The 16,942-nt window shown below is 33.4% G+C and overlaps 3 protein-coding genes across 4 annotated transcripts; 2 read left to right on the top strand and 1 right to left on the bottom strand.

Annotated features, from left to right (window-relative positions):
• Nucleotides 406-2,656, top strand: LOC18599117 (probable L-type lectin-domain containing receptor kinase S.5). The gene has a single exon (XM_018120852.1). The coding sequence runs from the start codon at nt 463-465 to the stop codon at nt 2,413-2,415; it is 1,953 nt and encodes a 650-aa protein (XP_017976341.1). The 5' UTR covers nt 406-462; the 3' UTR covers nt 2,416-2,656.
• LOC18599116 (60S ribosomal protein L6) lies at nt 4,066-6,135 on the bottom strand. Its single transcript, XM_018120691.1, has 4 exons — nt 5,640-6,135; nt 5,427-5,533; nt 4,558-4,739; nt 4,066-4,448 (listed from the first exon to the last, which is right to left on the bottom strand). The coding sequence occupies exons 1-4, from the start codon at nt 5,894-5,896 to the stop codon at nt 4,293-4,295; spliced, it is 702 nt and encodes a 233-aa protein (XP_017976180.1). The 5' UTR covers nt 5,897-6,135; the 3' UTR covers nt 4,066-4,292.
• Nucleotides 14,615-16,941, top strand: LOC18599115 (probable L-type lectin-domain containing receptor kinase S.5). Of its 2 annotated transcripts, none has more exons than XM_018120552.1 (2): nt 14,615-14,792; nt 14,875-16,941. In XM_018120552.1, the coding sequence occupies exons 1-2, from the start codon at nt 14,630-14,632 to the stop codon at nt 16,752-16,754; spliced, it is 2,043 nt and encodes a 680-aa protein (XP_017976041.1). In that variant the 5' UTR covers nt 14,615-14,629; the 3' UTR covers nt 16,755-16,941. The 2 variants fall into 2 exon arrangements, with proteins under 2 accessions (XP_017976041.1, XP_017976042.1); XM_018120553.1 differs by having other exon boundaries at nt 14,737-14,775.

Genomic DNA, 16,942 nt, shown 5'->3' with positions numbered 1-16,942 from the left:
ATTCCGCCACAGTGCCCGATATCCACAGGAGAAAGATTCAAAAGCTTACATGTATTATTGTTTTTTCTTCAAAAATTCTACGAAAGTATATAAAAATTAATCCCTAATTCTTTACGTGTTGTTAGAGAAATTATGAGTGACATAATCACAGAAGTATTAAGAATTATAATTAGTTGATTATTCTTCAATTATTAAAATGCTGTCATAATCTAGAGGGAAAGTCCAATACTCCAACTTTTTCCAAGAGTAGAAAGAAATTAAGTGCAATAGAAGGGCAAGAAAATACATGGAAGTTGCCCGATCGTTCAACTTATTGGGTTGACCAAACTTGTTTTCCAAATTTGTTTGTATTTATAAATACACAATCACCTGTGAATTTAAAACTTATCACCTCCAATCCAACTTTATTCATCATAACCGGAAATTTAACCGGTGAGGCTATTCCAGTGTTTCACTAGCAGAATGTGCTCTTCTCTACTGTCCTACTTTTTAATAATCCTAGCAGCGTCCCTGAGTCAGGCTCTTATTCGGGTAAGCTGCTTGGAATTTAATTTTTCATCCTTCCAGAAAGAAGATGAAAGTTTGCTCATCTTGAGCCGGAATTCTTACATAGTCAATGGAGCCATCCAAGTTACTCCGGATTTTACTGGAGATCCCATAGTAAATTTCTCAGGACGAGCCTTGTATAAGAAACCCTTTGGGCTTTGGAAAGACAATGGCACCACCGCTTCCTTTAATACAACTTTCGTCCTCAATATCCAAAAGCGAACGTCTCCTGGCGGTGAAGGCCTGGCCTTCGTAATAACCACGAATTCTGGTCTTCCAGAGAACAGCGAAGGAAAATGGCTCGGGATTGTAAATTCGACTTTGAATGGTTCTTCTCAAGCTAGGGTGGTGGCGGTGGAATTTGACACAAGGAAGAGCTACGCTGAAGACTTGGATGGAAATCATATTGGCTTAAACATAAACAGCATCGACTCAATTGAGCAAGTGTCTTTAACCAGCTACGGTGTTAATATTTCAGGAGGTGAGGATTTAAGGGTACATCTTCAATATGACGGTAAAAACTTGACAGTTTTTGTGGGGGACAACAAGACTCTTGTGCTTTCTCGGCCTCTTAATCTCTCTGCCTATCTTCCACAGAAGGTTTTTGTTGGATTCTCTGCTTCAACAAGCAATGAGACAGAACTAAACTGTGTCAAATCGTGGGCATTTTTTGGAACAGATATTGGAGGTGGTCGAAATTTGTTGTGGGTTTGGATCACGGTTCCGGTAGCGAGTCTGGCTCTGTTAATCGGGGTTGCCTTTTACTTGTGTTGGAGGAGGGTACCCACGGAGGGGGATTTGGAGGGTGCACAAGGGAACATAGAAGATGAGATTAAACGTTCCAATATGGCTCCAAGGAAGTTTCGATTGAAAGAATTGAAACTAGCAACTAGCAATTTTAGCCCCAAGTACAAGCTTGGGAAAGGTGGGTTCGGAACTGTCTACAAGGGATCCTGGAAAAGCAAGGACGTAGCTGTCAAAAGAGTATCGAAGAAGTCACATCAAGGCAAGCAAGAATTCATAGCAGAAGTAACAACAATTGGCAACCTCAATCACAAAAACCTTGTGAAGTTAATCGGATGGTGCTATGAAAGTCGCGAACTCCTTCTTGTGTACGAGTACATGCCAAACGGAAGCCTTGATAAGTTCATCTTTTGCGACGACAAGGCAAGCATGGAGGAATCAACATTAAGCTGGGAGCAAAGGCTAAGCATAATAAAAGGAGTGGCTCAAGCACTAGAGTATCTTCACAATGGTTGTCAGAAGAGAGTGCTTCACCGCGACATAAAAGCCAGCAACATAATGTTGGATTCAAAGTTCAACGCGAAGCTAGGAGATTTTGGATTGGCTAGAACTATTCAAGAAAAAGAAAAGACACACCACTCCACGATTGAGATTGCTGGCACACCTGGTTACATGGCCCCAGAGACCTTTCTCATTAGCAGGGCCACGGTTGAAACGGATGTTTATTCCTTTGGCGTTCTTGTCCTGGAAGTCGTTTGTGGGAGAAAGCCCGGTAACCAAAGTGAGAAGAATAACTATAACAACAGCATTGTCAATTGGCTATGGGAATTCTACAGGAAGGGAAGGATCACCGACGCCGCGGATTCCAGGATGGATGGGAACTTTGATGAAAAAGAAGTAGAGTGTGCGCTCATTCTGGGATTGGCCTGTTGCCATCCAAACCCACACTACAGGCCTTCTATGAAAACTGTTTTGCAGGTTCTTACAGGGGAAGCGGATCCCCCAGAGGTACCCCAAGAAAGGCCTTCGTTTGTGTGGCCAGCCATGCCCCCATCTTTCAGTGGAATCGATAACTCTCTTACAGGAAGCCAACTTACTCCATTTACGGACCTTACTGGTAGGTAAAATCCTAAGCTAGCGCAAATTGCCTAAGGAAGTGAAACAATGTTAATTATTTCCATCATTGATTCATTGCTTGTTTTTTGTTTTATCTGTTTAGTCTACTAGTAGATCATGTGCTTGTAAATACCGTAAGAGTGTTAAAAGTCTCTACTATGTTTTACCCTTTTAGGGTTTCTTTTGGTCAGGCGCTCTTTAGACATCTGATCAAGTATTAAATATTGTGCTAAGAGGTGTTTTATCTTAACATCAACTTATGTATCGATCTTAATTATATTTATTTTCTACATAGGTTAGCTGTATATATATATATTCTTCGACTTGGAAAATGTCAGGCTGACCAAACGACTAATTCCAAAACAAAAGCGTAAGTCGTTAAGAAACAAACGCCATCAACAATTTTATAATGCCAATTAGCAGCAAATGACCAGCAAATATAGACAATAAAGTGGGTCAAAATAAAAAAAAAAAAATTAACCAGAAAGAAGTAAGCCGAAATGTGAACTTAATTAATAATGATGTAGGATATTAATAGATCCACTTGCAAAGTTTCTCTTCGGCTGCATTAATGCTAAAGGAAGTATGGAAGCAGATTCTGTACTGCTTCAATGAACTAGAGATTTGGTGATTGGTATTATGAGCAGAACAAGGCTGTTTGACTAAATTGATGGACAAATATTTCCTGTTCTTCGTAATCTTACAGGGAGTAGTTTTATTTACCGCCTGACAGAGGGAAAGTGTCTCCAAAGGAATTTCCAAGAACTAAATGACTTCGGCAAGGGCCTGCATAGCTACTTAATCAGGACCGAGGGGACCATGGACCCCCGGAATCTCCAAATCCTACATTTTGGTCTTGCAAATCAGGCCAAATCCAAAGGCTTGGAAATATTGGCCCCAAGACTGCTAACTAAGAGCTGTCAGTGTAAATATCAGCTAACCCGTCTGGTTTAATTAAGGATTATCGTCTCTTCATTGAGAAAAAAGAAAGAAAGAAAATATCTCACATCCCTGATCAATCCAACTCAAATATCGAACCCTTCATTAAATATCTTGTATTTCAATATTATCACACAGACATTTAAATTCCCAAAGGCTCAAGAACTTTAATAATGGATTTAAATTCCCAAAGGCTCAAGAATTTTAATAATGGAAAAATCTATACTATATATAACAGAAAGTCCCAATAAGAAAGCTTTAAGAGGGGTTGTGAGGTTTGAACAAGGCTTTCAACGGGAGGGATATGAACTGGACAGACCGTGTGCAGCGCAAAGGTTTACTTGTAATAATAAAGGGCATGTCAAGTCTCCATCCCAGAAAAGACGGTAAACCGTACGATTAAGCAGAGCAGAGAGCAAAATAGTGGAGTAAATCTACAATAACATGATTGCTATCTCAAGTCAATGCTAGAATTCCTTATCCTAAGCGGTCATTGATTCATATTATTTTTCTTTGTGGAAACGCTTTCACTGGTCCATTCTTCGATTAATTCAAGGTTCATGAAATCCATCATTTACAACAATGTCTTCACCTTATTCAAAATAAATTGACATTTATTTTCATTTTGTTACTTATTTTCCTCGTCCTTGTTCCACCTTTGAAAAAGCTATATGTATTTCCTATTCGTCTCCTCTTCTTTTCTCGCATGGAACAAACATGTCGGTTTAACTCTCACACTTTATTCATAAATTTGTGGAAACCATACCATCAGTATTTTCATAAGAGACCTAAGAGCCAAACTGACCACAGCTTGCGGAAGGAAAACTGATGACATAACCAAAGGATTAGTCAGGAAAACTGAAGTACTTGCATACAAAAGATGGTAACTCAGGGTTTAGGTTTTGCCCATATACCATCTGATAGTACAACCAAATGCAAAATTCCATCTAAAAGACAAGTTCATGAGGTTTCATGCCAGACTTAAGCGAAAATCTTGCCGCAAGGTAGGCCTTCAAGTCTGGGACTCCCTCAATGGACTTTATCAAAGAGGCATCAACAGCTTTCTGGTCTTCTTTCTTGTCATCTGGTAGTTTCCTCTTATCCTGCATTTTTTTGAGGAAACGTAAAAGAGTATATAATCAGCACATTTAATTAAATGAACCTGATTAGGACTGCTTAAGTTATAATAAAAAGAAGGAAAAACTAACAAACCTTTTTTTCAGCTTCAAAAAACTCTCCCTCACCCTTCTTCTTCTTTTTTTCTACTTCCTTGGCAAAGTACTTGTCATCAAACTTCTCTTCATTAACTCCTGAGATGTCAACCTTAGTGGAAGTAGCAATGACATAGGATTGGTTCACACGCCTTAAAGGAACACCATTAATCTTGAAAGGTCCTGCAATAAAATGAAATTCCCAAATTTAAGCAAAGCACCAGCACAAATCATGACAGAAGTTCAAAAGAGAAGAGAACCACTGTTTATGATGAACATCCAACACATAATGAAAACCTAGCCCCATAAACCACAATAGGCAAATGTAGATACCAAGCACAAATGAGTAAAATACAAGTAAAGCATCAAGTTTTTATGATAGCAGCACTCAATTTCCAGCATATTGAATTTCGAATGGGTTCTGCTATAACAGTCTCTAACCTATATACATGAATATGTCAAAACTAAAAAGTACAAGTACGAAAATTATAATAAAACCTTATGCTTCTTCTAGAACTAAAACAAAATCTATTTAAGTATTCATACCACTGCTAATACTTATGAAGACATATTGTGGCATAGAGAAATCAATAAGAAAGGTTTTATCACAGTTGTCATACACCCAATTTGTTATCGAATTCAGTGAATCATTCTTTATTGGGTTAAGTATTAGCTGCAACTGCTGTAAATATACATTTGCACAGTTACTGCTTTCATTTCAACAACAAAAATTCCCTATAATCATTCTGCAAAAGAACAGTGCCAATAACAGACATTGGACAGCAGTAAAATATGTAAAAGAAAAAAAAAATGCTTTAGATAAACGATATTACTATGAGATAAAACAAGAGAGAAAAAAGAAAATCTTACCAGTAACCAGAAGAAGCCCAGATGTAAGTTGCTTCAAGAAAACAACTCTCTTCCCCATAAACCTCCCAGCCAACAAAATCAACACTGTCCCTGGAGTAATGCTCGTTCTAAACAAATAAAAAAAAAGACCATAAAAAACAAACCCCAACAATAAGAAACATATCATCAGAGATCTATAAAGAAAAGAAAAAAAAATTCATTTCAGTAGAGAACCTGAGCTTGGTGGGTTTAGGCTTGCGCTTATTAAGAAGGGGCTTTTTGACATCATCAGCGGGGTAAAACTTGGGTAGCTTCTCCGGGGCAGCGGCTGCCTTAGGCTTGGGGTCATGGCGGGGGAGGACGCCACCGTTTTTGGCCTTGATGGCCCAAAGGCCACGCTTGTGGTACATCTTAGACCGAGAATACTTACCTACGCCACGAATCAGATCAGGGTTTCGGGTCTTAAGAGGGGTTTTCCTTTTCGCCGCCATTTCCTCGCTAAACCTTTTGCTCTGCTGCGCCTGTTCTTGTGACTTTTAAGATTGGAAAAGTTGTTAATAACAGAACTCTAAAACCCCACTTTGCTCTGCTGCTGATGCTGCTCTTAGGTCGCTAAGAACAGAACTCTAAAATGCTCTGTATTGCAAAACGAGGGGTTTTTTTTTGGTTTTTTGATCTTGGCCTTCATTGGTCGGGCTAAGGGCCAAGGGCTAAGGGGTCTTCCTTTGCTTTGGGTACTTGGATATCACTTGCAAGTAATTAAATTGTTTAGAGGTGTTTCATTTTAGCAATTTTAAGATAGTAAACACCATTTACATCCATAAGATTTGTTATCCTCGATTTTATATGTTGAATAACCTTCTTGCCCTTTTTCTGCTCAACTAAGCATTGAGAATTTTTCTCTTCCTGTCAGTACATAAACTCTTCTCAGTTCCAATTTTGAAAATAGGCCGATTCTAACAACCGGTTAGCCAATTTTTTTCTCCCTATAGAAATAAGTGTTAGCTATGTTGATTTTGATTGATGATGAAAAATACCAATGAAATTTCCTTTCTAATGGTTAGTTTTATCTAAATAAAAATTATTCAAAGCATGCATTCCCAAGATTTCTAAATTACATTTGGACAAAATGTCTATAGTTATCTAAATTTTTATTAGAGCTTTCTTTTGAATAGTACAGAAAATAAAATATTTTCTATATGTGCCAAGCATATATGTAATATTTGGCTAATAAAATGATTTGTATCATTTCAAAGGTGAGGCTTTGAAGAGAACGGTAGCTACCAAGGTAAGATTTTGATGAAAGGTTCTCATGATATGGATGCTTGTGCTAAGCAAGATATAGATGCTTGTGAGAGAACGAAAAATCTAGTATGTTGGTGAAATTGAGGGGTCATCAAGGTTCTTTCTTGATAAAGTCGATTAGTGTCATTGACTTGATGGCAACAAACATGCGCTAGCTGTTTTTGGAACCATATATTGGACCATGCCTAATTCGTAATGTGAAGTCGAGGTAGTTTTGGGAAGAATTATGCTTGAAGAGTTGTAAGAGGTGTTAAAAAGTAAGTGTAATTGAAGAGTTGCAATTAAGTGCAATTAGTGGAAGAAATTTTAAAATTTTGAATTAAAGAAAAAATGGAGATTTATTAAGTCTCACGTTGCCTAGAACGTGAAACCTTATATGATTAAGATTCTAACTTATGCACAACATTGAGAAATGTTATACTTTAAACTTTTGTATTATAAAATAAGGTCTGTAAGATTAGAAGATAATTATTGCTTTTAAAAGCTCTAAAGGAATACTATATAACTCTGTCTTTTGTTATGAAACTTCAAGTAGAGTTAGAGTTAGTGTGAGTGTGTGATTCTTGTAAAATTATTAAAGGATATAAAAGGGTCTTTAATATTGAAAGATTTTGTTATGTTTTAATATCAGAATTATTTCATTTCATAGACTTTAAGTAAAATATCAAATAACATAGATTTTATATTTTTCTATTCCCTTAAATTTCATTGAGTTTTATCTTTTATTATTTATTGACCAATTTTCATAACACCTACCGTTTTCAATCAAGTAGGCAATCTAGGGTTTGACATGTTTGGCATAAGAACTTAAGACGAAATTTTTCTCATTTTGTCTACACATCAATTCTTCCAAATAATTCCAATTTTGAAGAAAACCCATTCTCCCTACCGGTTTAATCACTTTTTCTCTCTTTAAAAGGAAATTTAAGCTATATAATAATATAAAAATATGGGCTTCGTTTCAAATTAGAATTATTTAGACGAATTTATGTACTGACAAAATGAGAAAAAAAGAAGTTTGTTTATTGATGTCAGTAAGCCTAAAGAGCTTAAAAGGCCCACGAAACCTATCAGTAAGGAAATGGTTATATGGCTCTATTTGTTAATGAATCATGTTAACAAATATTCCAGTCCTTTATATCAACACAAGTTATTCTTCTGACTTAAAAAGTCTTAAAACTTTCTAAACTCTCCTCCAAACTTCAAAGTAATCGCATGCATGTAACCAGCTCTGTTTTACGATTGACATATTGTGTTAGTCGGTCTCCTAGGAATGACAACCTTTCATAATCACTCACTAATCAAAGTTCAAAGTTCAAAGTTCAAACATTTCCTAGCAATTTAGAAATTACAATATATAAAAAAAAAAAACCCAGCTGCATGCAGGATTATGCAGTCTCAAACACAAATCGGAGACCAGTCTTTGAGCTATACGGTCCACATATCACCTAATATACAGTGGATATTATCTCTACTTTCTTTTTCTACATAAAAGATTACTGCATCATACCCCCACCATTTTCATTCCTTACAGAACTCAAGCCATGATTTCTTGTAAATTAACCTTCTCAGTTCTATTGGAGTCTGTAGAGAGATAAACCTTTCGGGTTCTTTTTCGTTTTAGGTGTACCTCAAAAAAGTTCCTTTTCAATGGTTGTAAAGAGTTTATGAACGTTTTTTTTTTGCAGTTAAAAGGGTAAAAAAGAAACATACCCAAACTTCCAAATGACAGAAATACTTAGATGGATCATGCCCAACTCGACACGGCCCGTTAAAATATAAGGGGCCTTCCTTTGCTTTGGGTACTTGGATATCACTTGCAAGTAATTAAATTGTTTTAGAGGTGTTTCATTTTAGCAATTTTAAGATAGTAAACACCATTTACATCCATAAGATTTGTTATCCTCGATTTTATATGTTGAATAACCTTCTTGCCCTTGTTCTGCCCAACTAAGCATTGAGAATTTTTCTCTTCCTGTCAGTACATAAACTCTTCTCAGTTCCAATTTTGAAAATAAGCCAATTCTACCAACCGGTTAGCCAATTTTTTTCTCCCTATAGAAATAAGTGTTAGCTATGTTGATTTTGATTGATGATGAAAAATACCAATGAAATTTCCTTTCTAATGGTTAGTTTTATCTAAATAAAAATTATTCAAAGCATGCATTCCCAAGATTTCTAAATTACATTTGGGCAAAATGTCTGTAGTTATCTAAATTTTTATTAGAGCTTTCTTTTGAATAGTACAGAAAATAAAATATTCTCTATATGTGCCATGCATATATGTAATATTTGGCTAATAAAATTATTTGTATCATTGAAAGGTGAGGCTTTGAAGAGAACGGTAGCTACCAAAATAAGATTTTGATGAAAGGCTCTCATGATATGGATGCTTGTGCTAAGCAAGATATAGATGCTTGTGAGAGAACGAAAAATCTAGTATGTTGGTGAAATTGAGGGGTCATCAAGATTCTTTCTTGATAAAGTCAATTAGTATCATTGACTTGATGGCAACACACATGCATTGGCCGTTTTTGGAACCATATATTGGATCATGCCTAATTCCTTATGTGTAGTCGAGGTAGTTTTGAGAAGAATTATGCTTGAAGAATTGTTTGAGGTATTGGAAAGTAAGTGTAATTGAAGAGTTGCAATTAAGTGTAATTAGTGGAAAAAGTTTAAAAAATTTGAATTCAAGAAAAAATGGAGATTTATTGAGTTTCAAGTCGCCTAGAACGTGAAATTTTATAAAATTAAGATTCTAACTTGCATACAATATTGAGTAATTGTATCTACTTTAAACTTTTGTATTATAAAGGAGGGTCTGTAGGGTTAGAAGATAAGCATTGCTTTTAAAAGCTCTAAAGGAATACTTTGTATATGTATCTTTTGTTACGAGACTCTAAGCAGAGTTAGAGTTAGTGTGAGTGTGTTATTCTTGTAAAGCTCTTAAAGGATGTAAAAGGGTCTTTAATATTGAAAGATTTTATTATATTTTAATGTCAGAATTATTTCATTTTATAGACTTTAAGTAAAATATCAAATAAACTAAATTTTGTATTTTTCTATTCACTTAAATTTTATTGAGGTTTATCTTTTATTATTTATTGAACAATTTTCATAACACCTACCGTTTTCAATCAAGTAAGCAATCTAGGGTTTGACATGCTTGGCATCGGAACTTAAGACGAAACCGTCCATATAATTCCAATTTTGAAGAAAACCCATTCTCCCTACCGGTTTAATCACTTTTTCTCTCTTTAAAAGGAAATTTAAGCTATATAATAATATAAAAATGGGCTTTGTTTCAAAATTAGAATTATTTAGATGAATTTATGTACTGACAAAATGAGAAAAAAAAAATTTGTTTAATGATATCAGTAAGCCTAAAGAGCTTAAAAAGCCCACGAACCCATCTGTAAGGAAATGGTCATATGGCTCTATTTGTTTAATGAATCACGTTAACAAATATTCCAGTCCTTTATATCAACACAAGTTATTCCTGACTTAAAAGGTCTTAAAACTTTTTAAACTCCCCTCCAAACTTCAAAGTAATCGCATGCATGTAACCGGCACTGTTTTACGATTGACGTATTGTGTTAGTCGGTCTCCTAGGAATGACAACCTTTCATAATCACTCACTAATCAAAGTTCAAAGTTCAAACATTTCCTAGCAATTTAGAAATTACAATATATAAAAAAAAAGAAAACCAGCGGCATGCAGGATTATGCAGTCTCAAACACAGATCGGAGACCAGTCGATGAGCTATACGGTCCACATATCACCTAATATACTGTGGATATTATCTCTACTTTCTTTTTCAACATAAAAGATTACTGCATCACACCCCCACCATTCTCATTCCTTACAGAACTCAAGCCATGATTTTTTGTAAATTAACCTTCTCAGTTCTATTTGAGTCTGTAGAGAGATAAACCTTTCGGGTTCTTTTTCGTTTTAGGTCTACCTCAAAAAAGTTCCTTTTCAATGGTTGAAAAGAGTTTATGAACCTTTTTTTTTTTTGTAATTAAAAGGGTAAAAAAGAAATACACCCAAACTTCCAAAGACAGAAACAATTAGATGGATCATGCCCAACTCGACACGGCCCGTTAAATAATAGTATTGGGCCAAAACGGCCTGTTAACGCATGGGCTAATTGATTTAGCGAGCCCACTACCTCTAAATCAACACCTACAGATCGTTCAATATGGAGCGTGGCGCCTTGACCATTTGAGTTGCGAGGTAAAGCTGGCTACCTTGAAAAGGAAAAGTCGTGAGTCCATTCTGTGGAAACAGCCGACAAATCAAAGAGCTCATAATTAATCAAGCATTCGGATTTTGACCTGATGATTCAATCATGGAACCAACCCGTCTGACGGAAATTGAAACGAAGTTACCTTCCACGTTGTCCATTGTGGAAAATAGATGGAGTAATATTAATTAATAGCAGTAAAGCAGAACACGCGCTCCAATGAAAAACAACACGAGCTAAAATGGGTCGTTGGCGATGGCATTGACCATCATTTGCTTTTAAATACCCAAACTTGACCTAATCTATCATTGGACAACAATTAAAATTTATGAAGCGAGTTAATAACGTATTAGTTGACAATAATCATCGTTTATTTAGTCCACAAGTGTTTCAAACGAGAGTAGTTTATTTTTGTTTTTGTAAATCTCTTGTCCCTTTTGACAATAGCCTGGCCAACGACCCTTCATTTGATCACTTTCTGATCGTATGTACGTACCCAGCACAAGTCACTGTACCGAACGCGGAAGCACAAATTGGGACATCCATATTAATTGTTTATAGTCGCTTTCTACTTTCTACTTTCTACTGTCTACCAAACCCAGTGGATGTTTGGCATCTTTTGTGTTCGTACAAAACTTTCCTGTTTATGGTATAAAGAATTATTATTTTCTAAATAAATCATATAATTTTTAAAATTTCCAAATGAATTTATATATGATAATTAATTAGTCATTTAATAATTATGTTAATTTTTTTTATTCTAACTTATCTATACATGTAACAATTAACTGCACATTTGGTATGGAAAATAACTAAGCTATTCTCTCTTCTATTCTCATGTGATATTTTTTCTCATATTTGGTTGACAATTATATCAAAGAATAGCTATTCTTTAAAATTAGTTAAAAATTAGGTTAACTAAACCCACCTTTTTCCTTAATATTAGCTATTCCATGTTTGATGGAATAGCTTCAAAACATGTTAAGACTAAATTACCCCTCATAAATTTAAAAATTTACAATCCTACCTATATTAATATTTGTAAATAAAATATTAATAATTAAATTATAAATAAAATATTAATATTTAACTAATCAATTATTAATATTTTAAATAAATTATAAAACTTTTGAAAAAATAAAATAAAAGTAAATAATAGTAATAATATTTAAATTATAAATAAAATATTAATATTTTAAAAATTAATGATTAAATTATAAATAAGATATTAATATTTAAATTATTACTTATTAATATTTTAATAAATTATATATTATTGCTATTTAAAAAATAAAATATAAATAAATAATCATACTAACATTTAAATTATAAATAAAATATTAGTATTTTATAAAATGATTAAATTATTAATAAAATATTAATATTTAAATGATCTATTATTAATATTTTTAATAAATTATTCACATTTAAACAATAAAATAAAATAAAAATAAATAATCATAATAACATTTAAATTATAAATAAAATATTAGTGTTTAAAAATTAATGATTAAATTATAAATAAATTATAAAATGTAAATATTTAAAAAATAAAAAATAAATAACCATATTATCATTTAAATTATAAATAAAATTTGAATACTTTATAAACATTTAAATTATAAGTTAAATATTAATATTTAAATGATAAATTATTAATATTATAAATAAATTATCAATTATTAATATTTAAGAATAAAATAAAACAAAATAATTGATCATCATAATATTTAAATTAAATAAAATATTAATATTTTACAATATTAATGATTAAATTATACATAAAATATCAATATTTAAATGATCAAATATTAATATTTTAAATAAATGATCAATTATTAATATTTAAAAAATAAAATATTAATATTTAAATTTTCAGTTATTAATATGCAAAAATAAAATAAAAAATATAAAAGGAATCATAATAATATTTAAATTAAATAAACATTAATATTTAAAAATGTTAATGATTAAATTATAAATAAAATATTAATATTTTAATTTAAAAATTATTAATATTTTAATTACATTATAAATTATTAATATTTAAAAATAAAATAAAATAAATAATCATATATATAATAAAATGTATTTTTATCTTTTTATTTTCTATTCATTTCTTATTTCAAAGCTTTTGTTACAAACCAAATATTACAATAAGTTATAATAGTTATTCTTGTTTTATTCCATTCGTTATACCAAACTATATAATAACTATTCTATTATATTTTTTTTTCATTCTACTCCCACATAATAACTATTTTATCACATTCTATCTATTCCGTCAATCAAATGTACCCTAAGTCCACCTACATAGGTTAGTTGAAGTGGTGAAGAGAGACTGTTTTTTCTTTATCAATTAGGCTTTGATCTTTGTAAAGAGAATTTTGAAAGTAAAATTCTGAATATATTAAAGTCATGAAAAATTTTAAATTATAAATAAAAGAGCAATTCTCTAAATTTAACTCGTGAATTTTACATTGAGTGTCGAGTAATTAAAAAGCTTTTTCTATAATAAAAAATAAAAGTTTCAACTTGAAATAGTAAACTGTCTATGATTATCCTTTGAAAATTTACGTGTTATAATCTGAAAATGTCATTATCAATGAAATTTCCACGCTGATTTTGATATTTTTATAAAGAAAATATGATAATATAAGTAATTCAAGTGAATTTGATGGAGGGTCACTTTTAATTGTACCATCCCATACTGAAGAGGCAAAAAGCATGGATTCTTGGTTGTCCTGCACTCATGATGGAAGTGGAAGTGAACGAATGAAAGGATACTTGGACTTTGTCAATGAAATGAAACTTGGAAGAATCCATAATTTAGGCAGCAAAGAGGAAAGACACATGCAAGCTAGCCAATTCAACTATGGTTGCTGATATCCTAATTTAATATTAATGGCGGGCTTGAATGACTATTTTAGTTTGAATTTGGAGAATTTTAATTTGACGTAATATCAAACAGAATTTAAATTATTTAAAGAATTTAAATAAGTTTCTATATTTTTATTTTGAATCAAATTAATTTTTATATTTTTATTTTGAGCTAAATAAATGCTTAAATATTTATTTTGAATCAAATGAGTCATTATAACTAATGATTAATTTAATCAAAATATCATTTGTTATTTTATACTTCGTGAACCTAACATGATATGCTAAAATATCATAATTGATGATGATATGATATGTTAATATATAATAACTTATGATGACATAATATATTAGTTTGACATGATAACAAGATCATATGTTATTTTTCATCTTTTACATCAACATCATGTCAATATCATATAGATATAAAATGATAAATAGTATTTTAGTTAATGACAAATAATTAATTATTAATTATAAAAACTTATTTGACTTAAAACAAAAATATAAAAACTTGATTAAATGTAATAAAAAATAAAAATTTATTTAAATTTTTAAAAATAATTTAGAGACTTATTCAAACTTTATGATTGAGGTGGTTTCAAACCCATTTAAGGTTTCTTATTTTTAGACCCCAAATTAATTCAAAGGTTTTTTTTTTTCTTTGAAGATTAAGTCTTTGCTTGTCCAATTTAGCATTCAGACACGATTACCATGTGGCTTTCTGATTCAAGTCTCTACCTTGACCAAAAGTTACATTAAGTTTCGACGAAGATTCTGTCGTCTATGAACAACTTCATCCCTCAGAGTGACCAAAATATCGCCAGTCATAATACAAAATCCTCCATTATTCTTCACTGCCTCAAACTTATTTTGCCAGGCATTAAGAGAATCTCGTTAAATCAACCCTGTTCTTTCCTTATTCAGTTGCAGTATGGCCACTTCGCCGGTAGTCAAGCTTTTATTAGTTTTAATTGCCCTCTTTGGGGCTGCTTGCACTAATGTTCAGTGCTTTTATTTTAACTTTCCAGATTTCCAGGATGAAGACAGAAAAGATCTCGATCTGAGTGAGAATTCCACTATATTCAGAGATGCGATGCAAGTTACACCTGACCTTAACGGAGACATTACAAATACACCTGGAAGGGCCTACTATGGAAAGAAGTTCAGGCTCTGGAGCAAAAAGAAAGGAATAGCATCTTTCAATTCTACTTTTGTGATTAATATCAGTAACAAAGACTCACCAGAAGTTGGGGAAGGTTTGGCTTTTGTACTAACTGCAGATAAGAGTGTTCCGGGGAATAGCTATGGGCAATGGCTCGGGATGGTCAACGCAAGCACAAATGGAACCTCTCAAGCCAGGATAGTCGGCGTGGAGTTTGACACAAGGAAGAGCTATGAGGAAGATCTTGATGATAATCACGTAGGCTTGGATATCAATAGTTGTTACTCAATTTTACAAGAGTCGTTGAGTAGCTATAATATTAACCTTTCAGTAGGTGTTGATGTGCGGGTAGTTGTTCAATATGATGGCAAAAACTTGACTGTTTTTATTTCCGAAGGAAATGAAACGGTGAACGCAACGAGTCCTGCATTTTCAGTGCCTCTTGACCTCTCAGCATATCTTCCGGAAAGTGTTTATGTGGGATTCTCAGCTTCGACTGGCAATTTCACACAACTGAATTGTGTAAGAGCTTGGGAATTCCAGGGTTTAGATGTTGATGAGGATTCAAATTTGTTGTGGGTTTGGATTGCTGTTCCAGTTATTTCTCTGGCTTTAATCAGTGGGCTTGCTTTTTACATGTACTGGAGTGGGAGATTCAAAAAGGATGATCTGGAAGGGGCATACCCAAATATAGAAGATCATATTAAGAGCTCCACTGCGCCGAGAAGGTTCCGGTTGAAAGAACTAAAAAGAGCAACGGGCAATTTTAATCACAAGAACAAGCTTGGAAAAGGTGGATTCGGGACAGTCTATAAGGGAATTTGGAAAGAAAAGGAGGTAGCTGTCAAAAGAGTCTCCAAAAAATCAAACCAAGGAAGTCAAGAGTTCATAGCCGAGGTCACAACAATCGGAAACCTCAACCACAAAAATCTTGTGAAGCTGATCGGATGGTGCTACGAAAACCGTGAGCTCCTTCTTGTTTATGAATACATGCCAAATGGAAGCCTCGATAAATTCATATTCTATGATGAGAAAGCAGGCATAGAGGAATCAAACCAACCAACACTCAGCTGGGAAACTAGGCTCATCATAATAAAAGGAGTCGCAGAGGCACTAGACTATCTTCATAATGGCTGTGAGAAGAGAGTGCTTCACCGGGACATAAAATCTAGCAACATAATGCTGGATTCAGAGTTCAATGCTAGGTTGGGGGATTTCGGATTGGCAAGAACCATTCAGCAAAGAGAAAAGACACACCACTCAACAATAGAAATTGCAGGCACACCAGGTTACATGGCCCCGGAAACTTTTCTTATTAGCAGGGCGACAGTCGAGACCGATGTTTATTCATACGGTGTTCTTCTCCTGGAAGTTGTCTGTGGAAGAAAGCCTGGTAATCAAAGTGAGCTGAATAATTATAACAATAGCATTGTGAATTGGCTATGGGAATTTTACAGGAGAGGAAGGATTACTGATGCGGTGGATTCCAAGTTGGATGGAGACTTTGTGGACAAAGAAGTGGAGTCTGCACTTATCTTGGGTTTAGCCTGTTGCCATCCGAACCCACATTACAGGCCTTCTATGAGAACTGTTTTGGCGGTTCTTACAGGGGAAGCGGATCCACCTCAGGTTCCACATGAAAGGCCTTCATTTGTATGGCCAGCAATGCCCCCAGTTTTCAGCCAGTCAGATTACTCTCTCACAGGAAGCCAGTTCAGTACAATTTCTGATCTCAGCGGGAGATGAACCATGTGAGCTGAAGATCAGTTTGATTCTTTTCTGCATTGCTGCTCAACTACAATTCTACAACTCGTCTTTTTGTCGATGGAGTAATTCGTGTCTATATCTGATTAAATGTTAAATTAGTGAAAAATATGTCTCCTTGTATTGATTTTCTTAAATGATGAAAACCAAGTGTAATTTGTGTTACCAAT

Source organism: Theobroma cacao, chromosome 5 (genome assembly GCF_000208745.1).
Source record: "Theobroma cacao cultivar B97-61/B2 chromosome 5, Criollo_cocoa_genome_V2, whole genome shotgun sequence".
In the NCBI taxonomy this organism is placed as follows: Eukaryota; Viridiplantae; Streptophyta; class Magnoliopsida; order Malvales; family Malvaceae; genus Theobroma; species Theobroma cacao.
The sequence above is the reverse complement of the archived record's forward strand: the minus strand, read 5'-3'. Positions and strand labels throughout refer to the sequence as shown.

Coding starts and splice junctions, on each gene's coding strand:
- LOC18599116 (XM_018120691.1), bottom strand. CDS start 5,896: ATGGCGGCGAAAAGGAAAACCCCTCTTAAGACCCGAAACCCTGATCTG. Junction 4,740..5,426: donor TGGGCTTCTTCTGGTTACTG/GTAAGATTTTCT, acceptor ATTTTATTGCAG/GACCTTTCAAGATTAATGGT. Junction 4,449..4,557: donor TTTTTGAAGCTGAAAAAAAG/GTTTGTTAGTTT, acceptor AAAAAAATGCAG/GATAAGAGGAAACTACCAGA.
- LOC18599117 (XM_018120852.1), top strand. CDS start 463: ATGTGCTCTTCTCTACTGTCCTACTTTTTAATAATCCTAGCAGCGTCC.
- LOC18599115 (XM_018120552.1), top strand. CDS start 14,630: ATGAACAACTTCATCCCTCAGAGTGACCAAAATATCGCCAGTCATAAT. Junction 14,793..14,874: donor GCAGTATGGCCACTTCGCCG/GTAGTCAAGCTT, acceptor TTAACTTTCCAG/ATTTCCAGGATGAAGACAGA.